This window comes from Brienomyrus brachyistius, chromosome 9, assembly GCF_023856365.1.
Source record: "Brienomyrus brachyistius isolate T26 chromosome 9, BBRACH_0.4, whole genome shotgun sequence".
NCBI classification, from domain to species: Eukaryota; Metazoa; Chordata; class Actinopteri; order Osteoglossiformes; family Mormyridae; genus Brienomyrus; species Brienomyrus brachyistius.
This window is the reverse complement of record NC_064541.1, coordinates 25,153,798-25,178,418: the sequence shown is the minus strand read 5'-3', so window position 1 is coordinate 25,178,418 and position 24,621 is coordinate 25,153,798. Positions and strand designations below refer to the sequence as shown.

The window sequence follows — 24,621 nt, the reverse complement described above, 5'->3', positions numbered from 1 at the left end:
TAGACATGGGGCAGCTGAGAAATGTCAATTCCAATAATGGTCCTGCTTATGTGGTACTGTGCCCATTTTATGTCCCCTTTCACCTGCAATGGAGGACTTGGAGCAAGTATATGGATAAAATACTAAAGAATTCTCAATTAAAAAAATTATAGTAAAAAAAAAATTGTAAAAACACCAAACAAAATGTGCTTGCATGTCAAACATAAATACTATAAAGTTATTAAGCATTAGTTATTTAACTAGGCTTTGTCTTTTTGCTTTGTAGCTTAATGAACAGATGGGATGCAATCTACTGTGATTGTATTTCTGTAATTGCCGTGGGTACAAACTGCATGCTTTATGGATGTCCATGGTGACAGGAAACCTGGGAGTTAAGCCTGTCATTCAGCTCTTTTAAGACACCAGTTTTGCCACAAGTAGCGTGGCTTTAACTGCTTTGCCTGAACCATCAACATTTCTGTAGTTTTATTACAAAACAGCTACAACAACTGCATCTTCTCTGATAGAGTTTTAATACGTTAGAGCAATAATCACTTCATTAACAATTATCATTTATTTAATAATTACAGGGTGTGAAGAAGATGTGAAAGTTCCATAGATAAATGAATAGCCACAGAGTACCAAAGCGCTTCAGTGAGAAAACAGATTATATCCAAAACACCAGCTGACCTCCATCACTGAGTCTGTTTCTTTGCCCATCCCTGGGTAATCACTGGATAGATTGTCACCTCTGGGATTTAATCACCTGTGTCTGCAGTCACTGGATGCTTCTTTGTCCTCAAAATGACCGAATGGAAATATACATGTAGGTAGCTCTCCAATTATTCTGTCATTTTGCCATGTATATACTGCCTACCGCTCTGCTCTGAATCTGTGTGTGTGTGTGTGTGTGTGTATAATATGATATATATAGACACACACACGTATATTTATATAAATATGCATGTATATTTATATATATGTATTTATATAAATTATATATATGCACACACACATATATATGTGTGTGTGTGTGTGCGTGTTTGGTGTCTGTGTAAAGATAAATGTTAACGTTTTTTTTTTATACAATCTGAAAGACAGACCTGCACAGAGGCGCGAATGTGAGGGGCTGCACTCAGTGAGTGTCAGAGTTCTGCCTTGCACCGTGAAAAATTCCTCGGTGTCGCATTGGTATACCTGGGGATGAGGTTACCTCAAATGCCACCTCTGCATATATCCCACATCTACTCCTGTTTTGGCGTTTTTATTCTGGTACACAATAACAACGTCTAATATTTAATGATGCAACAAATGAGCTCCTCAGCTTGCAGAGAGTTTGAAACATGCAGAAAATCCAAAACAAAAAGGGGGAGGGAGAAGTCAGGCTTTAATATTGGGAAATAATTGTCCGAGAAAAGCACGCTACTCTAAACCAAAATGAAATCCAAACATTTTTTAAAATAAAAGAAGCAATCCAAAAGCACGAATAAAAAAATCAGTATTAAAAAATGAGACTCTTTTTAAGCAGTGGTATTAAAACAACCCTAAATGTACATATTTTCACGTAAATGTGTGCCACCACGTCAGGTGTATGTTCTGCAGATATATAATTTACACCATATGTACATGCAGTTCAAGGCCATGGGACTACAGAAGACTATGGAACAAGTAAAACAAGCATTTCATTTTGTTTACAACACATAACACATTCAGGTCAAGACTGCCTGTAACTGGAGGAATATAAGAGCTGTACTTCTATCTTTATAATATAAAAAAAGAAATACATTTAATTGAGCCAAAAAAAACACAATGTTAAGGTGCATTTCATAAAAGTATATAAAAATATTTATTTATGAGTTTAACATTACTTCACATTTAACTTCATATAAATCATATGCTTTGTTGAGACTTAACTTTGAATAACTTATTTTAACCGCACATTTGCCTTGTAGGAAATATTTGCATATAACAACCAATTCCTTTCCATGAATCTGCTAATTGTGATGTTTGCGTTCATCTATAAGATTTCCAGTAACCTAGATTCCTTTATATGTCAATAGTACTTCCATTTAATGGTCAGACTGAATTCCTGTATAAATGATCAGTTTTCCCGTAATCTTACGTTTATACTGTAAATTAAATTGATGAAAATAATGGGCTCAAACTGTTTTGGTGAGCATGGGTGTGTGTGCTCGTGCCTTGGTGTGTATATGTATATGCACCTGTGTGTGTCCTTATGCCTCAATCTGCACAGTGTACCTTTGTGGCTCTGTATGTGTGTGTACATCTGTACCTGCTTAGTATCGGTGCTCTCCTCGGGTCATGTGAGAGGAGAACTCGTAGCGGTCCTGGCTGCGATAGCCGCACAGGTTGCACTCAAACGGGTCGCGGAAGCCGTGGCAGCCCATGTGGATGGTGTACATGACGTGGTCCAGGAAGAGCACCCTGCAGTGCTCACAGCGGTAAACCCGCACTGGCTCCCCCTCGTTACTCAGCACCCTCAGCCCGTCAGCTGGCGACTCTAGGCCTGCTGCCCGCAGCACCTCCAAGTGACGCTGCTCCTCCTTGACCAGGCTGCCATTGCGGGCAGCTGGAGCAATGTGGTTGGTCAAGTAGATGAGGCTGGTGCCCCCTGCTGGCCGCTCCTCATTGTTACTCTCAGTGTCGGTGGAGTCATGGCCGCTGTGGCTGGGAGAGGCGTCCCTCTCACTGGACGCAGACTTGGCCTTGGATAGCAGAAGCAGGTTCTCGGCGGCGCTGTCCTTGGCTGACAATCCGTTGGTACCCGATGCCTCAGGTGGTTTGTGCAAGGAGTAAATTGGGCTGACCACCACCTCGGAGGAAGCCGGGGATGGCTGCACCAGGGGACGCAGGGACTCGGCCCCCAGGTAGCTGATGGCGCTGTTGATGGCCTGGTCGATGACGTGCGGCTGCATCATTTCGCTGTCTTTGAATCCAGCTGATCCGCCATCGTAAGACAGGTCAGAAAGACGCTTCTCACCTGTGGGCGTGAAGAGGAAAGGGTGGGGGGGTCGTGCTGGGGTCACCAGCTGCTCATAGGCTTCACATATACACATATACTCACTGATAGGCTCAGTGAGACCTCTGTTGTAATAAATGTTTCTCTCCTTTATGCTAACATGACCATGGCTGTAGACCATGGCTGTAGACCACCCTGAGATCTGCCTGTGGAGTTTGTAGCTGGTGTGTTAGGCCACACTGAGAGGCAAATTAGTGAGGAGAAAGGAAGACACGTCAGGTTGTGTCATGACATCTCCCCAACTGGCCTCAGCTGCACAAAGCCACGCACACACACACAAGCACAGCTGATGGACAGCTTGGCGTTGGCTAGAGTGGCTCCTCCGAAGTTCTCACTGATTCTGAGTGAGGAGGAGGCTTCTTTAGTAACTGCTTATTATTTTATGGGACATGTAAGAAAAGGGTTTCATCCCACTAAAACAGGCACTATGACTTACGGCAGGCGATTTCAAGCTCAAGACAATTCATAGATAAACACAATTATACTTACAATTTGTAATACTACAGCTATTAGAGTTTATCCTCAATTCTGATCATAAGTTGGTGTTATAATTAAAACATTGCTGACTTGTAGCCACTGAGTGCATCTACTGCTTCCCTGATGTGCTGTAGAGGACTGACAGAAGAGCAACAGGGATCCCAGTTAACATGGCATGTAAGGCAACCAGATGGCCAGTGCAGACACAAGCTTAGTGCCCATTCCCCACTGGTATGAGCAGGCTGCACCCAGGGATTGAAGCTACAACACTCCTACTTGCTATGGACACACAAAAGAAGCAGACTTTGGCCCTTACCCACAAACTTCTGTGGCATAGAACTTTTACGTTTCGCTACATTATTAGCTAGTCTGTCTAGCACCAAGGCTCTTTCTGTCCCCACACGGCTTAAGTCTTCACTCAGCTCATTCTGGTTGCTGTCTTCCTTCACTACTGGAAAGTAAGACAGAAAAGTCAGATTTAGGTTTCAGACAGTAAAATCTGTCTCATCAAATCCACAAAAATGTTTAGTGTTTTCCGTGGCATAGTGTCTCTGGGTGTGCTATCAGCGTTACGTTCAACTTACAGATGATAGAAATGTTAACGGTGCTGACGCATGAGCCTACATGAGGACCCGCAGGCTCCTGTCCTGCCCGCTCCGCATCCCTCCAACATCTATAGCCACAAAGATCTACTCTGACTAGACCTACAGATACCTGAGGGAATATGCTTCTAACGACTCGTGTTATTCCGTCTTCATAAATACTATTTGGCGAAAAGACTTTTTAAAGGAGCATGTGCTGCTGCAACTCCCTAATCAGTAGCAAAACCCAATGAGTCATTCAAAAACAAATTTCTTTCAGACAAATTACAACATCTTAGAATTTAACCCAACCTTATGGCCTGCTCTGCATGTGCTAAAATATTCTACATGCTACCCTTACCAAGAACAAAACATAACACTAGCTAACATTCAATGAGGGAGATAAACCCTGATTTTTGGTAGCTAGAATTCTGCCTGTCTTTGGCTTATATGATAACTGAGTGTTCTGTTCTCATTGCTGGTAGCAGCCACACCCACTCCCCAGACTTTTGAATCTGATTGGTCAACATGCTCAGACACGAACCTGAGTAGATGCTGTTCTGAAGTCCCATGCACTGCAGGTAGTTATGACAGCGCTCCTTGTGTTCCTCCAATGAGCTGCGCTGTTTGTAGCTCCGCCCACAATATGCACATTTGTGTGGCTTTCCAACTGAAAGAAAAGCAAAGCCGTCTCAGCACAGAGTGGTTTTTACTACTCCATATATCTATCTCCTAAGCGCTTTTCAAGTACGTATTTGTACTGGGGAACTGGAACCTATTTCGGGCAGCAAAGTGCACAAGGGAGTAAGCCGGTGTATCATGGGCCGTAACCGTGTATGTACTCGTGCACACAGTTATACGCTATGGCCAATTTAGAGATGCCAGTCAACGTAACTGCATGTCTTTGAATTGTGGGTGGAAATCAGAGTATCTGGAGGAAACCCATGCAACATGGGGAGAACATGCAAACATCACACACAGAGCAGGAACAGGATGTGAAAGGCCAACCCTGGAGATGGGAGGTCTCAATACCATCCAATGAAAGGCCAACCCTGGAGATGGGATGCCTCAGTACCATCCAGTGAAAGGCCAGTCCTGGAGATGGGAGGCCTCAATACCATCCAATGAAAGGCCAACCCTGGAGATGGGAGGCCTCAGTACCATCCAGTGAAAGGCCAGCCCTGGAGATGGGAGGCCTCAGTACCATCCAGTGAAAGGCCAGCCCTGGAGATGGGAGGCCTCAGTACCATCCAGTGAAAGGCCAGCCCTGGAGATGGGAGGCCTCAATACCATCCAGTGAAAGGCCAGCCCTGGAGATGGGAGGCCTCAGTACCATCCAGTGAAAGGCCAGCCCTGGAGATGGGAGGCCTCAGTACCATCCAGTGAAAGGCCAGCCCTGGAGATGGGAGGCCTCAATACCATCCAGTGAAAGGCCAGCCCTGGAGATGGGAGGCCTCAGTACCATCCAGTGAACCACCACGCCTCTCTGAACTTGCTGATGTTGTGACTAAATTTGAAGTTAAATCTTAGTTGGAATTCTCTTCCATCCTTCAGTATGCGGCCCATGTTAGTAGTGTGTGTTCATGGTTACACCTGACCACAATCAAGTGGCCACCAAAAATGTATTTTACACGACCCACACCCTCACATGATCTGTCAAGTGGTCTCAGGCCATCTAAACATCTGACATCCAAAGAATACATGTGAAAAATGTGAAAGACCCTCACAGTGACTAAGTGCCCAGCTTCCATTTACTCACTGGCACAGTGTCATAGTGATGTCATAATGATGTCATAATGTTTGGCGTGGCGTGTCCCGGGGAAGAGGCCAGCACCTACCTGAGTGTGTGCGCAGGTGCCCTGTGAGGGCATCTCTACGGCGACAGGCATAGTTGCACAGATGGCACTTAAAGGGCTTCTCTCCAGAGTGCAGTTTAATATGCCTTAGCAGGTTTCCCTTCTGGGTGAAGGAGGCTCCGCACTGGTTGCACTGGAAAGGCCGTTCACCTGTGGAGACAGAATAAAGTCTATTAGATGATGAACAGCTATTATCAACATTATCTGCTGATTCAGCATCTGCGCACCTTCAGTCACCATCATGAGCCTCATAATAATACTGCTTTAAGTCACACCCGCCCCCATGAAAGACGATTATTTCTTGCTTGCTGTTTAGTGTATCTCTCCTTCTAATGAAAAGCACTCATATGCATGATGCAGGCGAAGCAGAGGCCTCTAACCTCTCTTTATAAATATGTTATGTGTTGCCACCTACGTCTCTGGTGTGGACATAAATAGCTGCTGTGCCGTTTAAGGCCTCAAGGAGGCAGTACTGCACCCTTTGAGGGCTGGTGGAAAGTAGGCTTCACTTTGTGAGGAGGGCAAACAAAGCCAACAAGAGACTGTGTAGGGTGGGGGGGTTGGGGGGTGAGTCTCCGCTTCCTGTGTCCCACAGGCCGCTGTCACCGCCATCAAACAAGAGGCTTTCAGACTCAACCTGCCAGCCTTGCAACGCACCACTGCCTGGGTCAATTTGATGTGAGAATCTCATTTTTCCCTCCTCTTCGTCTCTAAAATAAGAGCGCCGCATCACAATGCAAATTCAGACTCATTTAAATAGCTCAGGCAACACTTTGTGTTGAAAGGCACTCTTCCTGATCAGCAGTTCTGGAATAAACCAATCTCTAGCCTTCTCATGTTGTGCCGCACTGGAGAGGGGTTAATGTGGCTTTTTGTTAAAGGGTCTATAACATAGGCCTCACCAGTCAAGCAGCAAAGATATATATTAAATAAATATATAAAGAATCTCATTAAAAATGGATTTCCGGCGCACAGTTTCAAGAAAGAATATTTTATATGTAAATGAGAGCCTCTTCATTATATCTCTTATTATCGTTCTTGAGCTTTTACGTTTCCCTTGACTTTCTCCCCCCCCCCCCCCCCCCCCCCCCCATTTTTGGTGTTATTAGTTATCAAGATCAGCCATTCAGAACCGCCGTGAAAAATGTTCTCCACCAGTAGCTGGAATTCACAGTGAATGAGGGTCCATATATCCTCCATTAAGATCATCCTTTCTCAGCGCACTCATTAACATGCTTATGATACTCTGGCTCATCTTTTGCAGAAGCGCACACAAGTTTTTATTCTTTTGATTCATACTGATTTTGAGATCTTTACTTTAACATATATAACAAGTAACACAACTGAGATGCGTAGTTTAGTTCATTTAAAGTCTATGAGATAAAAGAGTTTTTCCCTACTTACTATACGTCTCATCACAGTGTCTGGAGTAATTCTTCTGTTTGGTCACCATAAGGTTCAGAATCGTAACTCTGACTGAACTGTGACACCAAAATACTGGAATATTAGGAGCTTAAATTTTCAAATGTAAAACCAATAACTGCTGCTTGCAGTTTTACAGAGAAAAGGATATAAACCTTTATACAATTCCTTCAGAATTACTCTCTCTCTCTCTCTCTCTCTCTCTCTATATATATATATATATATATATATATATATATATATATATATATATATATATATATACACACACACACACACATACACACTGAATTTTAGTGCAATTATACACACACACACACACACACACACATACAAAACTGATGTGAAAGTGACATCCACACATTACTCCATATACCTTACAAAGTCTATTCTCCATACTACATCTAACATATAACATACTAGCCTACATATCCTACATACTGTAATTCTACACATCATCCTACATTCAACTTCAGATACCTTACACACTACATCCAAAAAACTACACTAATATATGAACTATTTTCATTCCACATTACCTTACCACATTACGATACACACTACAAAATGCATTTTGGACTACATCCTACACACTACATAATTCGCACACTACTTTGTTCACACTCCCCCTACATGCTTCTCATGCTACTTCCTACACACTACTTCCTACACACTCTGTGTTTAACACACTACATCCTACCACTGGATACTTCACACGCTACTTCCAAAACATTACCCTACATGCCTTCTGCAGTACACCATCCATGCTTCCTCGTGTAGCTTTCCACGCTACATCCTGCACCCTGCCATCTACACCCTATGCTGGTCTGTCAGTAAACATGGGTGTGCTGTGGAAGAGCAGAGGATGTGGTGTTGGCTTACCAGTGTGGCTTCGCTTGTGCACCATCAGCACATTGGGGCCAATGCAAACTATCCCACAGATATCACACTTGAGCTTCCCGTTGGGGAGGCGGATGCCTCCAGCCGCGGAGTAGGCCTTGGTGTCGGGGCCCACATGGGCGCCGCTGTGCTGGGGCCCCGGGGCATGGAGCGCCATGCGTAAGTCGTCTGCGCTCTCGTCCTCCCCACTCGCCTCGCACACGTGCCCGCTCTCCTCGTCACTCTGAGCCTCTACTTTTACGTTAGCGGCTGGAAGAGAGGGCAGGGCCGCTTTTAGTACAGGCACGTATTCCAGTGAGCCCGCCTTCGGTGACTATACCTCGCTTGGGCATGCCGGCACAGGGCCTGAGGCTGCCACTGGAGGGCCACCTTCGGTTTAATTTACACAGAGCAGCTGATGTGTTTATTCATAGTTTCCTACCGTATTCTGACAGAAGCTGAAGGCATAACTAAGGGATAGTTTTTGGTTGGACAGCCTTTAGTAAGTGAGGCTGGTTATTTCATTTTTGCTGTATCTATGGCTTACAGGAAACAAGCACAGGCATTCAGTATCGCCACTCCTCTAGCGTGGAATAGTTTCAATGTCTAATTAATTCAGACATCAATTCACACCCCCTCACACCAGTCTGATCATTTTCTGGGATTAGTATAAGATGTATCTACTTCATTCTACAGGATGTGTCCTACAGCAATATTCAGAACTTACTTGGAAGTCAAATATAGTATGCAGTCAGTGGTCAATAATGTGTCAGATATCAACACTCACTTTAATTATATGATATCAGAATTATGATTCTGTTTAAAAACATATATTTTTTTTATTTGCATTTCTGAGAATAATTTCTTGTAAAAATATTCATTCTAATGTGAATCAGTTCACATAAATGTTCTAGTATTTTTTATTACCTGTGACAATATTTGCTTTTTCATGGGAAACTATAAAATTTCCAATGAAAATAAATATATATCAAGGATTATATTATGAAGTCAATACCAAGGAAACTGGCCCAGGAAGGTATAGTCACTCCGAAAGCAATTGCAGTATGTAAGGCTGTAGTATTGGCTCAGTCAATAAAATAACAGTATGTAAGGCTGTAGTATTGGTTCAGTCAATGAAATAACAGTATGTAAGGCTGTTGTAATGGCTTGGTCATTAAAATAACAGTATCTAATGCTGTAGCAATTGCTTAGTTTTTGAAATAACATTATCTATGGCTACAGTAATGGCTCAGTCTTTATAATGATAGCATGTGAGACTGTAGTGCTTCCTCTATTTTTGAGATTAATTATGAAAGTAACTGAAATTACTAATTGTTTTTTTTGTCATTTAAAAATTCATTTTCTCTCTTAATATTGCAGAATGTATTAACTTCTTACCTCCTCAATTTATTTGCCACCAGCCCCCACTGGTTAGTGGCTTAGTCATTATAATAACAGTAAAGCTATGAAAAGGATCAGTCTTTAAAATGACAGCATGCACGACTGTAGTAATGGTTCACTAATTAAAGTGACAGCATGTACGACTGTAGTAATGGCTCAGTCATGAAAATGACTGTGTGTAAGACTGTAGTAATGGTTCACTAATTAAAGTGACAGCATGTACGACTGTAGTAATGGCTCAGTCATGAAAATGACTGTGTGTAAGACTGTAGTAATGGTCCACTAATTAAAGTGACAGCATGTATGACTGTAGTAATGGCTCAGTCAGTAAATTGACAGCATGCAAGACTGTTGCAGTTGCTCTGTCTTTAATGTGACAGCATGTAAATCTATAGTAATGGTTCAGTTTTTTTTAAACTGCAGTAAGACTATAGTAATTGATTTGCCACACTGACAGGAGCAGTTCACAGATTCTAAACTAGTGCTCTACAGCACTGAGGCAGGTGCAACTAAATGTGGGAGGGTCAACAGACAGGTGCATGTGATGGGGGGTGGGGGGTGAGGGGGGCTTCCGTTCCTGAGTGGAGCGATGGGGAGTGAAGTGGGGCAGAGAATGAGGAAATGCTATGAGGTGACACTGCCAGAGCTCAGCACATATATACACACACTCTCACACTCACACACACACACACACACACACACACATACACTCACACAGGAACATAGGCATGCTGAAGAACCCCCCGAACCCGAAAGACACATGATATCCTTCTCCCAGGTACACACGCCAGACCTAAGCTGAGCCTCACAGCCTTGTTCCTCAGGCAGCGCGTGCTCCAGATAGTCACAAGAAAGATACGGTTTCCTTCTGTTGATGCTGTCTGCGCCTGGAGAGCAGCTTGCAGCCACGTGACGCCTCAGAAAGCGAGTGACAGGCAGATAAACAGGAAGCACAGCAGCAGGAAGAGGACCGCAGACCGGCCTGTGGGGAGGGACACCAACGAGAAGCTGAGAGCACAAGCCGGCAACGGAAGAGCCAAGCTGCTGCCTTTCACAGAACCGGAACCAGTGCTTTTCCAAATTCTCAGTGCCGCTTTAGGAAATAAGAAGGCAACTGAAGGTGGACTCTTTACAAGACTCTAGTCATGACCGGGCAATCTGTTAACACCAAGATATCTTTGCGCATTTTAACCACAACTACACTTACACCATAGATATTCCTCTTCCACCTTTACACTGATGCCACACCCTTAAAGCCATTCCACACTGTACCCTCTCATCCATCCTACATTTTCACATCTTCTATCTTACAGACAGAAAACACCTTACAGCTTCACATCCTTCACTTTACACCCAGGGGGTTAACACCTTGACATCAATCTTACACCTAAGGAACATCTTATGCCATTATGTATTCCATCTTACACCTTCAAATCCATGTCATACCTTCACATTCTCAATCCTATGGCTTAAGGTCCATCTAACACCTTTGCGGCCATAAAATTTCTATCACGTCTAAAGTGAAAAGGAAGTTTTCCTTATTAGTGCCCATTTTTCCCCCAGAATGTGCATTTTTTTTTTACGCTTGTGCCCTCAATCCCAAGCTGACAAGTAGTTGACTCGTGTGCTGTGGTTTGCATGTCAAAGTAGAACCGATGTTTCCCCATCCGCGCGCCACTGTTTGTGCGAACTGAAGAGGAAGGAGTGTGAATAATGAAATACAGGAATCCAGGGAAAAAGGGGAAGCTTCAGACATAAGGGCAGCCCAACTGAAATGCTGAGAACTATGGAGAAGTGACAGAAAGGGAAGCGGAGACAGGGAATTATACAACACCAACTGAAAGGACCTTTTCACTTTAGTGGCCACAAAAAGGAGGCTCTCCAGAACGTTACTGTTGATGCAGCCGGGGGAGCGGATTGGCGTTCTGGACAGAAAGGTTTGTCAAATGTTGGGAAAAAGATATATTTATATACTCGATATATATATATATACATATATATATATATATATATATATATATATATATATATATATATATATATATATATATATATATATATATACACCCGACACAGTGAAATTCATGGGTACGAAATGTATAATATACAATACAGTGGGATGCTGAGCCAGCAGTAGGGATGAGCAGCCCATGAGAGGGAGACATGCTGAGTGGTACCGATCCGATAGCATGGACACACTGCCAGTGAGAGAGACCCACAGGAGCGCTCCAAGGAAGAGGGAACCAGTACTGCTGAGCTTCAGCAGGGTAGGAATATGGGGAAGTTGTGACTAAACTGAGGAACGCTCCCTCATGGGAAGAAGAGCTTTTGCTTGATGTGGCCCCTGGTCACACATCCTGCTTTACCAGTTACAGGAATCACATCTAGATCTTCTCAGAAAGCCACCGTATTATATTGCCATTTGTGGAAAATGAATTTTGATCACTTTGCATTTACTGTATTTGATCTGGAGTTTACAGGACTCCACCGAACGTGAGATTGCTGGAGGCAGTTGAATTTTCTTTGGAAAGTCCTGGAGCTACATAAGCATAAGCAGATTCTGCTGAGGCCAGAAATGTAACGGTGCTGTAAATGATGGATGGACGGATGAGACAGAAAGACGAGTGAAATGACAACCGGCTTGGCTGTTGACAGAAATAAAGTGAGCCAGTCTGGAAGTAAAAAAGGCAGGTTGAAGGTTCCTGTTTGTGCTCTCTGGCTCTCACATGCTAAAAATAAGTCTGCAAGATGAGCTGTGTAGCAGAGCGCGAGCAAAACCGCGCAGACGCGACACTTATCGATGCGGTTCTCAGAGCGCCAGTCTCGATAAGGAACGCTCAGATTAGCAAAGAGCATCTGAAAGGGAGTGTACCGTTCCACACTTTTTTTTTCTTTTCTTTTTTCGCGAAGCACACTCCGTTTTCGGGAACTCGGCATGTACGTGCTTCCGAGGTGGCATCAGCGCTCTGAGGCCCCGCTGCGGTCCTAGCGTCGGAGAGACACTCCTCACTCGCTTCCTCACTCCACGGCCCTCATCAGCCCGTGGGACGGTAAACGCAGGGGCGCTGCCTCCCTGCGGATTTACTGCTGCTGATTGGTGCAGAGTCTCGGATATGTACTCCAAGCATTATGGGAACATTTAACAAATGCTTGAACACAGAAGCTTCCAGCAGACATTCCTTACCAGGATACCGGTGTGGCTGTGAAGATTAAGGACCTAAGCGTGTTTTCAGACTGCAGCCGAAACTTCACGTCCCACATGTGGCTCCTGCCCCAGTGCTGCAAAGAGCAGCACACTGATGGACTCTGAGAGCCTGAGCAATGACTTTAGCTCTCTGAACATGTCTGGGGTTATCACAGTATCTGTGCAGCGCCTAGATAAAACAGTCACTTCCTCCTACGCTGGTGATTATATCTGCAGGCTCTGCAGCTCACACACACACACACAAACACACACACACAATAGCATGCACTCACTTAAACAAACCACACACACACAAATCCACAGAACACCTCATGTTCCCCTACATTATCTACCACTATCCATAGCTTAACTTAGCTTAGCTTAACATCTTCAACTATAACATCAACTTAGACCACACAGAAACAAGGGCATGAGTAACATGCCCACTCTATTAGCAGCCTACAACGTGCTTTCTCGTCTTTTTGTTTATTTCTGGTTTTGTAGCTAAGGTTGGTTTAGAAACACAATTAAATTCAGTCAGACAGGCTCGATAAGGGTCAACTAAATGATATCACCGGGAGAGTCGCTTGGTGACATGCTGACTCTATACAGATACAAATAAAATTCTTAAGCATGTTCTTTGACCCTGCTTGCTCTGGGGAAGAAAATTTAATGGTATCAGCTATTAAACAGTACCGGAATTCACTGGAAGCGCAGTGAGCATGGTGCAGATTTTCTGTCTGAGCAACACTCAGCCCAGAGAGGCGCTGCCCTTTTTCTGTCTTAGCTGCGTGGCTTCAACAGCTCTGCCATTCCTGACGTTTTCGCTTTGACTCGGCACAGCTGTGGAGCACGTGGGTCCAACGGCCTGCGGCACGAGCCAAGCACGACAGTCAAACGGAAAGTTTGGTGGTTAGCCGAAGGCGAGGCTCCCGCCTGGTGGAGGACCTGCTCAGTCTTTGGGGGGGGGGGGATGCACAGGAGGACAGATGCCTGTCAGGCAGGCTGCAGTGCTGCAAAACCGCTGCTGATGTTCCATAAAAAAAAAAAAAAAAAAAAGAATCAAAAGCCAGGAGCGGCACCTGAATTCTTCAGCGATTTCAGGTCCCTGTGGGGGTGGGAGGGGGGGGGCACAGTGTAATGTGGGGGGGCGCAGTGTAATGTGGGGGGGCGCAGTGTAATGTGGGGCCGCAGGTGGCTCTCTTGATGCTGCTTAGGGGGGGACGTGGGTCCTTTTCTCTGTGAGGAATCACACCCACATAATGAGGCAGGCCAAAACAAGATGGGAGAGGAAGCTGAAATAGGATGTGCAAGAGTTTCCTAAGTGTCCGTCAGCGAATTTCGTCACCCGGGAGATAAGAGTGCAAGGAAGGCCATGCAGAACACAGTGACAACACAACGCACATCCAACCTGCAAAACGATGGGGAGCCCTGCACACATGCACTCTCCAACTACATAATTCAGTTTCACAGAGAATGATCTATATAATGTTACCCATGGGGTGCTATACACTAGACCAGTGTTTTCCACGGTCCACATTTTTGCTCCCTCCCAGCTAACGATCAATCTAACACACTGACTACCTGGTGTGGCTGGAGGAAAAATATGACCTGTCTGGGGTAATCAAAAACTAGACTGGAAAACACTGAACTAGAGATATCGAAGACTAGGGAACAGTGGGGTAAGTACTGGAAGCACTAAAACACGGTACTGACCGCCAATCAGTCCCATCCTGTCTGCTGCTTGTGGGCTTCTGTTGGTGGGTCAATATATAAAAATCTGTGGGTAGGTACAACTTTTCTATTATAGCAGTCATGTCTGCCCTGACTGCAGCTGTTCCATAACAACTTTTCAAGTATTACATTTGTGAAAATCCTTGACAAAGTACAAGTCATTATGGGATTTAATTAGCACCCTTTGAGTCCTTGGTGTTACCTCTCTTGTTCATTTTTACTTTCCTGAGCGATGAACAAGGACAAAATGTCCCCCTCTCCCTCTCTCTCTCTCTCTCTCTCTCTCGCTCCCTCTCTCTCCTTTCTGAAGACTGATCTTAAGGAAGTGGTACTCCACTACAGGTCCACATAGCGTGCATCAAACCGGAGGCTTACTGGTCGTTCAGGAACACGTCATGCCTCTCTCTCCTAATCTTGAAGGTGAATATATCAGCAAGAAGAATATCTATGTAGTTTGGCTTCAATTTTGCATCACATTTGCTTTACATTATTTTTTCCATGTTACTTATAAGATGTAATGATTTCAGTGTTAGATCACACCTGCCTTGGTATAGAAATGTGCTTTAGCCTTTTAGTAAAATTTATATGTATGAAAAATATTCATCACCTCACGTTATAGTGCTTTCCTAACAGACAGTTTCCCAACAAGGACACATGCAGAAATCCAAGAGAAGCAGTCAGAAAGACAATGAATGCAATGCAAGACACCTCTTGAGCAACTGTTTTCCAAACTGAGGAACAACATCTTTTCCTGTAACACCACGACCTGTAATGAAGATTATTACTGGGACAAGAACTGCAGTCCTGCTCCAGTGCATGACTTCACACAAACACTGAACATGAGGCGTAAGTGGTGAGGAGAATCCAGGTTTCTCATTTCCATTTGTTCTCTGGGGCAAGCAGTTCATCACTCAGGTGCATGTAGAGAATGACACAAAGTACAATGATAACCTGCCTCCTGCCCCATCACACTGCCATCCATCTTCTGAGTGTGCATTTGACCTCAGCGCTGCTGGAAACACCACTGTAATTTAAACAAGGCCATTACAACACTCTCTTCCTCTTTGCAAGAACTTATTAGTTAGAAAGATATTTTGTGAGATGTTAAGGTGAATAGGTAATATGAATGGAAATACGCAGGATAATTCAGATTCCTTCCAGTTGTCAATAATAAATAAGAGGAGCCAACCTCCACTGGGTCTTTGGCGAAAGTAAGAGGATATACTGAATGTGGGTTTTTTACATTTTGTATTTATATAATATATATCTTTAAAATGCCTAAAGAACCTGACAAATCACTAGAAAAACTTAATGTTATAGTTTGACTACTTGATTATATATACTGATAATAAAAACATCCCAAGAGGAAGACAGCTCAAAATTAAATAATGTAACATTGGCTAGTTAGTTTTTATTAATTGATTATCACTTAGTCAAGCAGAGGAGTTACAAGGACACAGTTTGTCAACAGCTGAGATGGCATCCAGTGTGAAATTCAGATGAAGTGAACATGTTTGTATGAGAACGTGAAAGGCACCAGCAGAGCCCCGAACGTACAGAATGCTCACGACCGGCAGAGCCCCCGAACGTACAGAATGCTCACGACCAGTAGAGCCCCCGAACGTACAGAATGCTCACGACCGGCAGAGCCCCCGAACGTACAGAATGCTCACGACCGGCAGAGCCCCCGAACGTACAGAATGCTCACGACCGGCAGAGCCCCCGAACGTACAGAATGCTCACGACCGGCAGAGCCCCCGAACGTACAGAATGCTCACGACCGGCAGAGCCCCCGAACGTACACAATGCTCACGACCGGCAGAGCCCCCGAACGTACAGACTGCTCACGACCGGCAGAGCCCCCGAACGTACAGAATGCTCACGACCGGCAGAGCCCCCAAACGTACAGAATGCTCGCTGCTGCGTTTCATCAGCATCCAGATGTTTTCCCAGTTCATCGTACCTGAGAAACACCAGCATCAGTCTAATGTGCCAAATGCACGGCTGTTTTACTGCTTTTGCACTTCTGCAAGAAACTGATAAAATGCATTCCCACCACTTAGCATGGCTGCTTGTTTCCTAGCATGTTTGCAGAAAACATAACCGGCTTGCTTCAGCCCCACAGTAGCTTCCTTTAATTTTTATTGCTCATGCGGAAAGTGTCTTTTCTATGACATAAGAAATCATTCTTCTATGATGCAGATACTGTATTATTATGATATGCGACCTAAAAGGCATTTGCTGATAGTTCTCTGTCGGCGACAGGCCTGGTCCTGGCTTGCGTGCCCTGTTAGAAACAGCAGGCTGGAGAGTTCTGCTTGTGGATAACGCTGGAGTTCCCTGAATAGTGTGGAGCTTTCCTCAGCGACAGGCAGCTGGCCACCGGGCAGGAAGCCCGACAAACACCGTGCTCATAATCACGCCGCAAGCCGTACCCTCACCACTGCCTTCTCCTCCTCCCAGATCTGTTAGTCGCTCTCCACATTCTGCCTCCTGTGCTTCTGTGGCAGTGGGTGTGATGGAAATGTCCATTACAACATGGGGAATTACTGATGCCTCATGTGACTTTAAGAGTGAAATTGAGCTATTTTTGATGCTATACTCTACTGATCCATTCATGCAGTTACCCATCTTCTGCTGCTTATCAGGCTCAGGGTTGTAAGTGGTTAAGATTCTTTACAGCATCAATTTTTGACAAGGAAGTAACCAGAAAGGACCAACAACCCCTACAAGACACAGATCAATGTTCCTCTTATAATCCCTAACATGAATACTTCCACCTTCCGGTGAGAAGGTCACTACTGGCCTGATGAAAGTCACCACAGACACAATGCGACTCAGCAACAGCTCAGCTACAGGCTACAGACCATATGTGTATCGCAAGCACTCACTGATGATTTCTCCACTGTGCAATATGTACAGAGAAATAACATTATTAGCATCAAGTACAATGTGAATCAACCTCTGTTGTTTGATTCTAATATTTTTTGTTTGAATTAGAATGATATTTACATAATTGGCATCAAACGTGTAGTTTTAGATTTTTAATCTTTATGTGTAAATTTCGATAATTTAAAACATTTAGTATAGATCCAAATAAATAAACAAGAAAATATATATTGCTTATTCATTCTGAAGTAAATGATTTACATGAATATTGTAAGGGTCAATGACTGGTGTCAGTGGGTCTAGGAATGGGTGTAATTTTAGTGACTGTAGGGTTAAAGGTCAGAAGTTGAATGTTGTGTATAACATCTTAAAGTAATTGAATGATGCCAATAACAAAGACTGAATACAAAATATTTCAATAACAACACTTTCTGATAAACTTATCAGGATTAAAAGAAGAGTGATCACTTATTCAATTGGTGACAACTAGGATAAGTTGTATGATAACAACAAAAGGATCCAAAAAGGCCCCAAACGTGAGTCAATACAGCTTGAGAAGTGTGTCCCAAAATCCCCCAAGACATGGTGAACGTACCTTGGAAAAAGTATCCCCAAAGTCCGGAAAAAAACAGCTAACACCTTGGGAAGAGTGCCCCTAAAGGCCAGGAAACCACAGGAACATCTTAGGAAGAGTGTCCCCCCAACACAGTGAACACCTTGGGAAAAATGCCCCTAAAGGCCAGGAAACCACAGGAACATCTTAGGAAGAGTGTCCCCCCAACACAGTGAACACCTTGGGAAAAATGCCCCTAAAGGCCAGGAAACCACAGGAACATCTTAGGAAGAGTGTCCCCCCAACACAGTGAACACCTTGGGAAAAATGCCCCTAAAGGCCAGGAAACCACAGGAACATCTTAGGAAGAGTGTCCCCCAACACAGTGAACACCTTGGGAAAAATGCCCCTAAAGGCCAGGAAACCACAGGAACATCTTAGGAAGAGTGTCCCCCAACACAGTGAACACCTTGGGAAGAGTACCCCTAAAGGCCAGGAAACCACAAGAACATCTTAGGAAGAGTGTCCCCCAACACAGTGAACACCTTGGGAAGAGTACCCCTAAAGGCCAGGAAACCACAAGAACATCTTAGGAAGAGTGTCCCCCCAACACAGTGAACACCTTGGGAAGAGTACCCCTAAAGGCCAGGAAACCACAGGAACATCTTAGGAAGAGTGTCCCCCCAACACAGTGAACACCTTGGGAAGAGTACCCCAAAAGGCCAGGAAACCACAGGAACATCTTAGGAAGAGTGTCCCCCCAACACAGTGAACACCTTGGGAAGAGTACCCCTAAAGGCCAGGAAACCACAGGAACATCTTAGGAAGAGTGTCCCCCAAACACAGTGAACACCTTGGGAAGAGTACCCCTAAAGGCCAGGAAACCACAGGAACATCTTAGGAAGAGTGTCCCCCAACACAGTGAACACCTTGGAAGCTGCATATTGTAGCATGTGGCAAAAGCAAAGCAGGCCGGGAATCCTGGCCTGTTATGCAGGCAACATGGCGGAAACATGCTGCTGTGACCTGCTGTGGGAGCATGTGAGGGGGGAGAGCTGCCTGATTATGACACAGGTCACGTGTTCATGGATAAATAGGTGGGGTCACAAGGGGAGGTGGCATGGGTGATCTGGGTTTTAACCATGGTGAGGCGTGGTGCTGGTGGTGCAGATGGGATCACTTACCCAGTGTCTTCTCGCCCTTGATAGGCTGCTGCTGTCCTGTGCTGGCCGACAGGTCTTCAGGAACAGGCATCGGCTCATCCGCCTCGTCCATGACCTCATTAGCAGGGGGGCTGTCCCTGCCTGGGGATGAGGGCCCCCGTTAATCTCCCGCTGATCTCACACGGTTAAGAGCAGGTGCGGGCGTTTTAAAAAGGCACGCTGGTTGTGAGTGCCGTGTATGTGGAAATGGGAAAGTGGGTGTTCATGGCTGAGATGGCGGACGGAAAGAGGATTCGCATCACTGGGCCTTTCCTTCGCTCTGGATGTAGCTGAGCCACATGTTATGGCTGTGAAAAGTTTAGTTAAACTGAGGATGGCTTCACTGAGCGGGTCATTTTCTGGACCCCCTGCGGTCCGCATGTGGTTTGTCAGTCTGCACAGGCTCTCTGAGTCTTCGGCCTCAACCACCTTCCTTCTATTTGCCTTCTCAGATGTGTTACGTTCTACTTCCCCCAGGGCTGACATTAGGTTCACTGGCCAAACGCAGACGCACACACACACAGACACACACACGTGCACACTCGTACACCTCACTCTTTACACTCCCTTTGCCAGCAAATGTGCTGCGGTGGACGTGGTGTGCGTATCTCACCTGAAATCTGGGACATCTCGTGGGCCTCCTCCGTCTCCATTCGGTGAAGGTACTCTGTGGGGGGGGGAGACAGTGGAAAGCGTGTGTTGGCATGTGATCAGGCGTAGTGAGGACAGCCGTGCCGAAGAAAGACCCCCCCGCTCTCTCAACCACCAACCCATCAGAGGTGGACCCTGGTGTCCCACCAAACACGTCTTACATGCAAACTCCAGACATTTTCATTATGGGACTGACAGAGCTGGGGCCTGACTAAGGGATGGGGGGGGCTATACAGACCACATTTGTTATTTATTGTTAATTTCCCACAGCATAATGATCCAAAAATGCAAACTGACTGGTGCAAAATTAAGCAGAAAATTAACTGGCCCCCAGGTCATCGTGGCCGGTATTGTCAACCCCCCCCTCCCACCCCGGGTCTTTCCCAGCTACTCTGCGCTCATGTCGCTGCTAATTTATTGGTCACGCATGGATGCGCTGCATGGTCCGGCCGCTGCTGCAGCGAGCAGGCGTGGAGACAAAAGCAAGAAAATTTGATTGACGGGTGGGGGGGGGGTGGGCGGGTGGTATAGACGGGAGGGGATGAAGAAGTTTCTGTAAGGAGAGGCAATGTAGTGCAGGCCGCGCCCTGGCCTGAGCCGCCGCATTAATAATGCAGCACGGCCCACGGCAGATGGGCCTGACGGCAGCTCCAAGATGTCCTGCGAGGGGCCGGGCCACACAGGGAGAAGTGAAGCTCCTTGAAATAGCGCGGCTGGGCCCAGGGGAGAAGGGGAACCCAGGCCTTCCTGTTTCACTGACAGATGGCTCCACGGATCTGGAACGAACTGCGGGAAGCAGCATGCCGTAGAGGGCGAGATCACCGCAGCCGCCGGGGGGGTGGGGGGGGCAGCGGGGCTTTGTCCCTGTGCCGTTTAACAGCTGGCCTGGGCGAAGGGGGCGCCCCCTGAGCCTGGCACACATTCCTCAGCGCGGACTGCGACAGGGACAGCCACGCATGCCTCCAGGAGGCGCTCTTAGGTAGCCCTCGGTCCAGTTAAAAACGGAGTCTCTTTACAGGTGCAGGTGTTCAGCACCTTTACACAGAAAGCTGGTAAAATGCTTTGCTGGAGGCTGTTCTGCCATATTTGGGCTAAAGGCAGCCTCTCATCAAACCAAAATTGCCCAGTAATGGTAAGTGGCGCTTCAGGAATGAGTGTCTCCACCTGACCTCCGCTCCCTGTGATACCGACTCCATGTCTGCTGCTTTCCCTGCTCCTCCACACCCTCCTCTGCGCCTCCTCCATTACCATACCATTGATGTCATTTCCCTCAGTTCCTGTGCTCAGCTTTTGGTTATTTCTTATAGGGTGCTAAGTGGAGAGACAGTAGTAAGTATTGAGGTCTGAGGACTGGTAGCACTGGACATGCTAGGAGCACCATGCTGCCGACGATAAGATCCAGCATCCTGGCAGGTCGGGCAGCTGGCCTACAGGTGCCCCTGGTGACCATACTTCAAGCCCCGGGGAATTCCAGCCTGGCAGGAAGAACCATTGCAGCAGGGGCCTTAACACGCAGCACGCAGCGCCGCAAGCTCAAAGGCAGGAAGAGGGCTGCGGGTTAAGCGGCACAGTCTCCAGTCCCACCTCTCGGGTGGGGCGTGAGCGGGAGGGGGGGGGGAGGTCAGGAGGGCTGTATGTGCTGAGCAGAGTGTGAAGAAAACAGGGTCAGGCGAGGGGGGGTAGAAAGTGGCAGCAGGGCCGTTAAACAGACAAAATGCAACCACACGAGCGGTCGCGAAATTCATGCTAAAAGTCAAAGGAGTTTTTGGAATGGCGGCTACTCTGATAGTAAATCCACGCTACAGAGAGGCTGTAATTACGGGGACTTGGCAGAATCTGGGGTAGTATTTCTACAGGCATGAATTTTCAGCTTTCTTTCTGTCCGGTTACAATGACTACCCAATAATATAAAGAGGACGCATAGGCCATATCCCAATAATATTGACTAAATTCTGCAGACTTGATTGTCAGTTTTCTGGGTTTGGTGTTACGCTGTAAGTTGCACATGCACTGTTCAGTTCCTTTTATAGTTTTCTATCCGTTCATTTCAGAACATGTGAGGAAACCAAGTTTCGAGGGTGTAGTGGAAATATCGGGTAATTAAAATGGGGGTTTCCTGAAGCGGCCCCATTTGCATCTGATACACCTGATTGCCCCACTGAAGCGCGGAAACGCTAGGCAGCTCTGCCGCCTCCCGCACACGCGGGGCTGCGCTTCTGTGAGGCGTCTCCTGCTTACCTTCCAATCGCTGATATCTGCTCCAGTACACGAACAACAAAGTACACTGAAGGGCGTCCGCATTTTTGGGCCAATTTTACAGTTTATTTTTGGGCATTAAACTATCCAAAGAGGTAAAATCTAAATATTTTCGAATGTTGGTAGAATAATTTTATGTGAATTGAATAAAAGCAATTATGTCTAATACGTCCATTTCACTTGTAATGAATTTTCGATAAACCCATTAAAATAGAAAATAGGTTTTGCTTTTTACAAATGATACATTTAATTATCAATAAATAACTATTGAAGAAGTGGAGAATAATTAAAATTCGTTAAATAGGAAGGAACTTTGACGGACATTATATTTATTTTTCTAAAAGGCGATTTGAAAAAGAGAACTAGGTATCTATTTAATCGCATATTCGAGTTCATTTGAAATTGGGTAATCAATAAATTTAGTTTTTTATCACAAATGTTCGTCATTTATATCTTAAAGCTAGAGAACACTGCTTCCGTATGATACTTTCACAACAAATTTCATGATGAAAGTCACCTCTTCCGTCCTGAAATGGATTCGATTTTGTGTCGCTCTCACCGGTTCATTTTAAAAATGTGTAAAATAGAATGGTAACAGAAACACTTAATGGGGCTTTGCTATAAGCAAGGAAAAATCGAATCGTGACAATTAATATTTCGTCCCCATAACTAAAAGGACAAACCACTTGCTACTTGTAGAGTGTTAGACGACCAAATTTCAAAGATAAGTCTTCCATAAAGTGGTTCGTCATTTTTAGCTAAACCTAAAAGTGAGAAACAACTTGCAACAAAATGCCCTGCCCACTAATTGTAGCGCTAGAATTAATGAGTCAAGCGGGATAAATTCCAGTGCTAATTGGAATTACCCGCGTCTGTACTACAGTAGCATCCTTTTAATAAAAACATTATAAATTTAATACAGGTATGCTTACTTGAAAAATTGAGCAGAAACATATATACATAGTTAATCACGGGAGGATGACAGGAGGGAGAGCCTACTGGAATCGCTTTTTATCCAGACACAATAAAAAGGTAAAATGACATTTAACAATCTGATTCAGATAATTACAATGCACTTTGATTAATTGATCTTCATTAAAAAGTAGATTGATTTAAATGTATGTTTTATTGTATTCGGCTCATTATATAGGCCTAGGTGAATAAACGTTTTAATACATATATAGTATGGACAAAAGGTCAAATTTGTGCAGTATAAAAACTGCGCAACAAACCATATTTCAGAACATGACATATATCTATATTGTGTAAGAGTTGGGGGATAACATGTTTGTTTCATTTGGAGTAAAAGCTGCCTACTTTTATATATTCAGCAGTAAGTTCTCGTTTCAGTAAAGTGGCAGCACATTTGAAACTCTACAAAACTTTTTGTTTGACTTAGAAATGCCTCCGAAATAACTGGCATAAGCCGGACGGGCTCGTATCAACAGGTGTCCCCCCTTCGAAAGCGAAAGGAACGAACTTATTTTTTCTTTGACGCCAAGCGGATTTTTCCACGTAATTAATATTTTTTGACAGTATGAAATACTATTCACTCATATTTGGGTTGTTTGGAAAAAGTACGTAAGCGATTCCTGGACAATTATTTAAAAACAGTACCTTAGGAATACGATGAGATATAATTCCTTTACTTTTCTGGATAAGATAACGATTTCCCCCCTTTTTTAAAATAACCACACAGGCAAAATATTCCCGACATTCATTAACAACACGCTTTCGTTTATGTTTTTGAAGAAAAATCGAATATCATGTGAGCTTGCCGCTGCTGCCTGCAGTATCACGCGTATCTTGCTGGATTTGAGTCCCGCTAGCGCACCTGCTCAGAACTTCAGGAGATGCATTTTTCCGCTTTCTGGTGGTTTCTTTCAAACATTTACTGTTCATTTTCGAGTTAAACAAACTGTTAAAAACTAGTCTCCCGGCCGACGGCCAGAAAAAGCATCATGAATGGTACTCTACCTGCTATTCCTTGAGTTTGCAATACGAAGCTCTTCCAGCTGTCCCCGGCTCCATGTGCTGAAGGTCGCAGCGCCGCGGCAGCACTTTGGAACGACAGCCGCGGTCCCTCCCCTCTCCACTCCACTTCCTCGTTCCAGCCTAACATTTCTAACTTTCTGTGCTCACACGAGTCATTTTGCAAGCTTTTATCCAGAGGCCGCTTTAGCTCGGAGAATCGAGGCAGCGGCGCTTGGCACGGGCTTTGTGTCATGCCAATAAGAGATGACACCCAGTAGACCATCACTGGCAGCCATGCATGAGAGGGGATGGAGCTCACGGAGACTGGAGCATCTTCTATTTATTTATTTATTTATTTATTTATCGGCCAAATCAGATGGGGGAACTCCTCAAAGCTAGAGACTGAAGTGCTTCTCAGAAGCCCCTCTGCTTGGACAAGTCAGACTCTCTAACGTCTTTTCCGTCTTCCACAGCCGCATTTCATTGTTCATTCTCCAGCTCGCCATATTTCCATGGGTCTGCCTGGGGTTTTTCTCTCTGAAT

The 24,621-nt window shown here is 45.0% G+C and overlaps 1 protein-coding gene across 1 annotated transcript; it reads right to left on the bottom strand.

The window, feature by feature from the left end:
- Window positions 1-1,349: 1,349 nt before the first annotated feature.
- LOC125749182 (DNA-binding protein Ikaros-like) lies at window positions 1,350-24,374 on the bottom strand. Its single transcript, XM_049026165.1, is given in 9 exon segments — window positions 1,350-2,980; window positions 3,813-3,947; window positions 4,622-4,747; window positions 5,916-6,083; window positions 8,238-8,504; window positions 19,180-19,299; window positions 19,811-19,864; window positions 24,082-24,304; window positions 24,306-24,374. Coding segments are annotated over 9 exon segments (1,866 nt in total). The 3' UTR covers window positions 1,350-2,276.
- Between the last annotated feature and the right edge of the window lie 247 nt (window positions 24,375-24,621).